A 7,799-nucleotide genomic window follows, 5' to 3' on the forward strand; every position below is an offset into this window, starting at 1 on the left:
TTTTATTATTACAAAGTGAGGAGCAAAACAGGAACTTATTCTTGCCCTGATAACGCAATCGCTAGACAGCAAAAGCAGAGGGAAATAAAAATAGCTGAATTCCCCCACCATTTGCAATCCCAAAAGACTGTAGGCACTACAGCATCAATACTGATTGAGAATCAAAGGTAGGAAGCAGTAGATAAGGCTATTCTGACCCACTGGTGGAAACGGTCTCCATCTATGGAGCAGCCTTTGTACAGCACACTGGAACTGCTCAGCTATCATTATTTCCTAGGTACTTCATATAAAGGACTCGAACTGCAGAAGGCTGTCAGTAGCTTATGACATGGTTGTGCTATCCTACTTACCAGTCCTTCTTCCTAACCCACGCAGATTCAGGCTGTGGCCAACACTAGAGGGCCGAGTATATAATTGCATACTGACTGGTCATGTCATAGCAGTCATGAAATCCTGAGTTGATTCAAAAGCCTCATTGTCTCAAGCCTCAAAGTCCATTGCCATGGACTTTAAACCCCAAGGACACTCTCTTCCTCAGTAGCTCTGGTACTATGACAGGCAGGGACTTGGTTAACTCTAGTGGAATCCTTATGGTGGGATGGGATCGTTTAATAAACTAGAACTCCTCAGATTCATGTCGTCTCTAGAATTTGCATAATTGTCACGCAAACCCTTCCAGACCTAGTTTTAGCACAGTGGTGTTCCTCAGCTGATGTTGAGCAGCAACTGATGTTGCTGATAAAAAGCAACAACTGCAGTATTGCCATAATTTCTCCCTTGAATTTGCTTTGTACTGTACACATACCTTGAACAAACTGATCCAAAGTAGTCCTGGCTTTAATCCTCAGTTATGATTTGGCCATCAGCACAAAGAGCCATCGGTCTTTGCCGGATGACAGAAGAGTACATCTGGAAGGGACTAAAAAAGATCAGTTAGTCTGTTCTTTTACTCTGAGGCAGATCATGTCCAGCATATTAATGACAGATCATAGCCTAACAATTTTTTAAAACTGCTAGTGGTACAGTTCAAATAATCTAAGTGGCTTGCTCTCGTGTTTTACTATCCTATAGCAAGGATAGTAAGCAAGTTTTTCATAACATGTAACTAAAATCTCTCCTCGTTTCATGTAAACTGATAATTTTCCTATCTTAAGAGAACATGGAAAGCAGCTGGCCAACATACTGTCTCAAAGGAGCCCTTTGCGCTGCTACTGGGTCCCACCACTGGTGGAAAATCAATCCTGCCTCCCCACATCCCTAGAAATGCATCTTCAAATGGGTTCCTATGAAAAATGTCCCTCATTCAAGCATCCAAGCATAGTGTGATCATTGTAGAGAGAGAAAAATTGAGTTTTAAAAGAAATAAAAGGCTTGTGTCTTGAAACTCAATACATTGACAAGGAAGGCATGATTTGAAAATCAGGGCTGCCATGTAAATGTAAAAATATCCTCTTACCAATGAATATTTTGAAGTTTTTGCCTGGATATAGAGGATATTTTACTTCATTATACTTCATAATAGGGAAAATGCAAAATTCAGTTTTTTTTCTTTTGCTTTACAGATTTGAACAATCTCAACTGACTTTTACCCCACTCTTAAGTTTTTCACTTCTGGCAGCCTTTGTGTTTCTGAGCAGAATCCAAAGCTGCAAGATACTACAAGGCTGGTTATCCTTTTAGTATTTTGTAAAATAGTAAAAATCTCAGGAAATTTTACATTTATGTTCTAGCCCACCTTGGAATTGCAAGAAGATAATAATTTGGCATTCTTGGATACCTTTCTGAAATTTTGGGGTTTACCCCTTGGAACTAAATATCCCTTAGAGCTAAATGAAATGTGACGGAGCAGCCTGATGTATCTCCTCTCAAAATACGTTCCATTTCAGTGGCTTTCAGCCTGTGGTGCAAGTAAAGTTAGGCCAGAGAATTTCACAAAAGATAGCTAAGAAAAATGCTTATTGCTAGTAGGCTGACATTTGTTATGCAGGGAATCACACCTCCATGGACAACTTTTAGTAGTCTGCAAATTGAAGAAGGGTAATTTTTTTTACCCAAGCTCCAGTGTAAAAATAATGAATGTACGGGGCTCTATGGCCTGTGTTACACAGGAGTCCAAATGAGGTTATGACAGAGGGTCACCTTGGTCTTTTCACTGTAATTCAAACAGAAGGTTGTCTGTACAACAGAGCTAAACACGTGTATGCGTATTCAGTTCTGTGCAGAGCTGAACTTGTATCTCATAGTAGAGAATTTGGCTGTATGTGTCTCTGGACATTGTAAAGGACACCATGGTGCCATTTATAAATGTTATCATTGCTGAATGATTCCTTAGATGAGTATTTAATATTTTCTTCTTGGTTCTAGTTATCCCTGAAAAGTCAGTGAAGGAAATTGCAAGAATCCCTGGAACAGCTAAGGACACAATTAAGAAACTTCTTGCACATAAAAACAGTGTGAAAAAGCATGAAACAATCAAGAATGTGATCCCAGAAGCAGCCATGACACCAGCTTCTAAGACCCACCTGCAGTTATTGGGCTATGAAGGCGGTATTGATCTTGGTGGGAGCTACACTGAGGAAGAGAAAGAAACTGAAGCTACTGCAGAAGAGGAGGCAGAAGAGTCGGACGAAGAGGAGAAGGAAGGTTTTGAGAATCAAATTGACCACGAGCGAAGCCTTAGAGGAGATGTCTTTTGTAAGTTTCTTCATTTTTTAAAAAATCTGGTTACAATGTAAAAATATATATAAACACTAACAAAATCAACACGAAACATTACAGCCGTGTCATCAGAATTTACTTGTAGAGAATGAAACGCAACCTAACATACCTGCCGGTGAGACTAAGGTACCAAATCTCCCTTTTGGGGGAATCTGTCTGCAGTCACTGTGAGCAGAGGAGGAGCGCACCGTCCTGACAGCCGCTCTGCAGGCTGTGCTTTCAGAGCAGCTTAGACATAGCACATAACTTCTCCCCATTTTCTTCACAGAAGCCCCAGCAAAACAAGATAGTGTGCTGCTTCATTACGAGTAAGACAATAATCAGCTTTGATTCATGATAGGCGTACTCATCATCCTAAGTAGTGTGCATCGTTCAGAGGGAAAACACAGACTTTGGTGTCCTTGTGTTTCTAATAATATAGACCATGTAATAGGCACCACTGTTGTTCATATCATTCCCAACAGAAAAATAATGACGTGAATCACAGAGGTTGGGGGTTTTTTATCCCTTTGTTTAAATGTGAGAGTTTATCTGAACGGACACTCGCAAATTTAAAGCATTTGATGGTATTTGAGCAGGAGTCTTGCTTAATTTCTGACATTAGTCATTTATCAGGAAGATTGCCATAGGTTTCCTCAGTCTGCTTTCAGGTGTTTCCTTCCAACTATTATCTTGTATGCTATGTAATTTCTTGCTCTGTTCTTTAAAGTTTTCAAATGCATTTTAACTGGCTTTTAGTACATCTGGGTCAGTCAAACAGTCTTCAAGGTAGTGGCAAAAACACGTAATATGAAAATTATACCCTGGTAATAGTTTATTCATGATACTTTACCTTTTCCAAAGTCTAGAAAAATAATATTACTATCCCACAGTAATTAAAATTATGCACCGTATTTCATAATGATAAAAATTAACACAAATTAAGTTTAAGTTAGCATTCAAACTGTTGCTACTTGATTTGAAAAGGCACATAATTTTTTTAAAGGAAAGATCATTTTAAAGTCCTCTGGAAAAAATGGTCTGCAATATTGCTACTGTAAGAAAGCCAAGAAAAAATGTGATTATTCACCTAAATACATTTGAGAATACAAGCTTCTTTCTTTGCCAAAGGCACTCTTCTCCTAAAATTGCCTTTTTTTGGTTTTCAGTGGTAGTAGGCCTGTTTCAGTTCAGGCTAAGGATATAGACTAATATTGCTTCCCCAAATTATGCTAGCGAGCCGATAAACAGAGTGAAGTCAGGCCTTTGTTCACCAACCTCCTCCCTTCCTGCAAACATTAACAGTGAGCGCTTACGGCATATTTCAAGCTTGCTGACAATACCAACTGGGGAGAGCGACCCATACGCTAAAGGGCAGCGCTGCTATTAAGAGGGACCTGGCCAGGCTGTGGAAATGGGCTGACAGGAACATTATGAAGTTCAACAAAAGCAAACGCAAAGGGAGAGAAAAGCCTCATGCAACATTACAGACATGGGATGACTGCTTAGGAAGAAGCTTTGCAGAAAAAAGGAAGTGGTTCTTCCTCTCTATTTGGCACTTATGAGACCACATCTGAGGTGCTATGTCCAGTTTTGGGCTCTTCATTACAAGACAGGTGTGGACATACTGGCATGAGTCTAGCAGTGCTCCATCAAGGTCAGGGGCCTGGAGAACATGGTATATGCGGAGAGGCTGAGCATAACGCTTTTTTTCAGCCTTAAGAGGAGAATGCTAAGGGGAGATCTTACAGCTGTCTTCAACTATCTAATGGAAGGTTATAGGGAAGGCACAGCCAGACTCTTCCTGAAAATATACAGCAATAGGACAAGAAGTAATGAAAACAACTTGGAATAAAAAGAAATTCTTATTAGATATAATGAAAAGAATATTTTACCATGAAGGTGGACAAAAATTGGTACAGGTATGAAGAGAGGTTGTGAAATATCCATCTTTGGAGATATTCATCATATGACTGAGCTGGGCCTTGAGCAACCTCCTGATCAGGAGGTCAGACTAGGTGACCTACAGATGTCCCTTCCAACTTTCATTGGATTGATTCATTCTATACTTTCAGCCGAACATTTCAAAGCAGTTTAGAAAATAGTGGTATCCAGTGTGTGTAGACCTGCATCCTGGAAGATGCTTAGGTGTCTCTCTGGTACTGTAAGCACATAAGCTCACAATTCAGGAATCAGTGATATTTCCAAAATATCAAAACAGTTGCCACCTAGCCATATGTAAAAATACACTTCCACATGTCAGCTTTTAACCGGACCAAATGGTGAAAATACTCAGGACTGACATGCCACTTCAAGCCCTTCCTTGCACAAGAAGAAAAGCTCAGGGTGGGATAACCAAAGTGAGGGAATGATAGGCAGAGCTCACCCTTTCATGGTGGGAGAGCCCTCTCATGGTGGGAGAACCCTCCTCAGAGTATTGAGAGCCCTCTTCAGACCTTATGACTGTCAGAGGTAGGAGGCAGTTGGCATACAGGCCAACACAAAAAAAGAACAGCAAGATAGGTTGAAAAAAAAAAACCCCAAAACCCCCCAAAAACAACAGCCAGAGCAAAAGAAGCGTGTTCATGTTTCCATCTGATAAATTGGGAAGCTCAGCTGGCATACAGGAGATCCCCCCTAATTCAAAATCTGTATTGCACAGACAGCAGGGACTTCAACCCACCTTACCTTCTCCAGTGACTGTTGTAAGCTCCAGGCTATACTCAATCTCTCTGCTTTTTGTCAAAAGTTTCTGGCTAACGGTGCCATACTTCCAAAGTGGAGGATCCTGTGCTCAGGATGCCACTGTCCCTCTGGCCAGCCACACCAGATTCATTACCTAAGCCTCAGCCTATCTCTTTACTCAGCCTCTCACTCCTGACAAGCTTACGCCACTTCCTATCCATCCTCTAAGGATCCCTTTATAAATTACTTACCTAAAAGAGATAGCAGTTGCAGGAGCTGAAGCCAAATTTGGGTTGAAGTTTTCACTGGATGGCAAGCTACCCTTGGGGTTCAGCCTTACCATGCTGGTGGTAATGCATTACCAAATGCATTTGTGAGTCTCAGACCAAAGGATTAAGTGACTTGCTTCTCTCACAAGAAGCAATAAAACCCAGGTCTTCTGATGGCCAATCTCATACTTTTACAATTGGAGAATTGTGTTTCACACACATTTTCACTAAAATACTATCCTAAAGAAGGACATAACTCTTCCCAGTCATGCTAGTTAATCCAAAGCTGGCCATAATTTTGCAAGAAGTATGGAGAAAGTGAGCAGAAGAGAGTTGCAATATATATGGCAACTTCTGTTACGACTAGGTTCTCAGATACTCAAGCTTCTTCATGAAGGTAAGCTGGTGGGGAGCTTGCATGTGCCAAAAGAAAGGTGTGAACTGACCAGCACTGGTAGTACCAGATACACTCAGCTAAATGTGGTTAGACTGGGAAGGACTCAAAAAGATTGACTAATTAACTGCAAAATGCTAGTGGAACCTAAAGGGATATTTACCCTTGGCAAGAGTGTGCTTGTCTTTTTCTGTAGGGACAAAAGCTTTTCTTTCCAAACAGAATTCCAAAAATATTGCTGGTCTAACACTTTTAGGGGCATAGTACTAATAGGTTCTATTAATAGTTATTATAAATAATAAATTAAATATTTATAAGTAATACTGTTATTTGTTATAGATACATTTATTCAAAATTCTGTGCCATAAAGGACTATGGGCTTTTCTGCTTCCTCAATTGTGAGGCAAGGCAGCCTGTTAGAAAAAAAAAAACATCACCCAAGTCAGTCCTCCTAACCCTTTCTGCCTTTCTGTGATGGATGCCTGGATTGATGGACTGGGGGAGGTAGCTCAGACATCTCAACAGGTTTCTTCCATAACCTGCTTGGACAGATCAGGAAGGATTGCCAGAAATAGTGCCCCCAGGGTAGGGTCACCATCTTTTTTGGTTAAAAGGACGTAGGGCTCTGCTTTCTGTGCCTGGTGTTACAAGGGGAACATGCTCTCCTGTATTGGGCTACGTGACTTGATGCAGTTGCAAAGGGTGGATCACGTAACCTTCCTGTTGAGTACTCGGTGCTACACTATTTGGAATATGTTCATTTCCCAGATTTCAGTTTGAGTGAGGGCACACAGGGAAGATCCTTTGTCCATAGGAAAAGCCAAGTCAAAATAATATACAAGAGATTTTTGTCATGATGTTTGGTGAGATTCTTTTTCAAGGACTTTCTCAACCAAACCAGGCCATTTGAACACCATATACCTGGGCTAGGCAGAGACTACTTGTCTCTACAAAATTGCCACTACAACTGACAGCAGTGACAATTAATATTATTACTTGCAAATATTAAAGCACTATGGTTTTTCTGTATTTTTGCCTATACTGTCTTTGTTCCGGTCACATTTGGCTGGAATTTTCCGTTATTAATATCAGGGATTTATATACTGAACATGCCAGAGAGATTTTATTTCACCAGGGGATACTGGTGGAAGGTTGGTGTGTTGCTTTATACAGGGATACTAGTAGGCCCAAGATGTAGTTTCATTAAGTATGTGAACTTGTATTACTTATGGCTTTCTGGTTTGATACCAACTATGTATAGGATTTAAGGCATTGTGCCATTTGCGTTTTTCTTTCAGGATGGGTTACATATGTTAACTGTGTTTCCTTTCCTTTTAAATTTTCATATGCTATACTCGATCCTTATTACTATAAAAATTCAATCATGATTCAGGCACTTAATTGTTTGAACTTTTGGCTTTAAAAACACTTTAATTTTTAATGATATTGAATGATCCTTTGGAGTACATGATTAGCTCAAATTTACAGCTCGCAAATTTACACAATTTTTTTTCCTCTGCTGATGTCTATTCAGCAGTGATTCCTTTACTACTACATTAAGTTCCTCTATATAATCCCCTCAAGTATTCACACAGCATCTGCCTTTTGTATTATTAATATTGATATTGTTTGTCTTCCAGGAAGAGTAGTTAAGTAGGAAAAACTGATAGGTCACACTTTTCAGAGATCTTAATTATTATTTTTAAATTTATCTATTATTTTATCATAGTAGTTTTACTACATAATAAATATAT

At 39.8% G+C, this 7,799-nt stretch overlaps 1 protein-coding gene across 1 annotated transcript in view; it reads left to right on the top strand.

Moving 5' to 3' along the window:
- The window catches only part of EGFL6 (EGF-like-domain, multiple 6), a 41,231-nt gene that overhangs the window by 22,069 nt on the left and 11,363 nt on the right, over positions 1-7,799 (top strand). Inside the window, exon 7 of the mRNA XM_009333418.1 lies at positions 2,365-2,694. Within this exon, the coding sequence (XP_009331693.1) occupies positions 2,365-2,694 (330 nt within the window). The remainder of the gene's footprint in view (positions 1-2,364; positions 2,695-7,799) is intronic.

This window comes from Pygoscelis adeliae, unplaced genomic scaffold (assembly GCF_000699105.1).
Source record: "Pygoscelis adeliae isolate BGI_AS28 unplaced genomic scaffold, ASM69910v1 Scaffold69, whole genome shotgun sequence".
NCBI lineage: Eukaryota > Metazoa > Chordata > Aves > Sphenisciformes > Spheniscidae > Pygoscelis > Pygoscelis adeliae.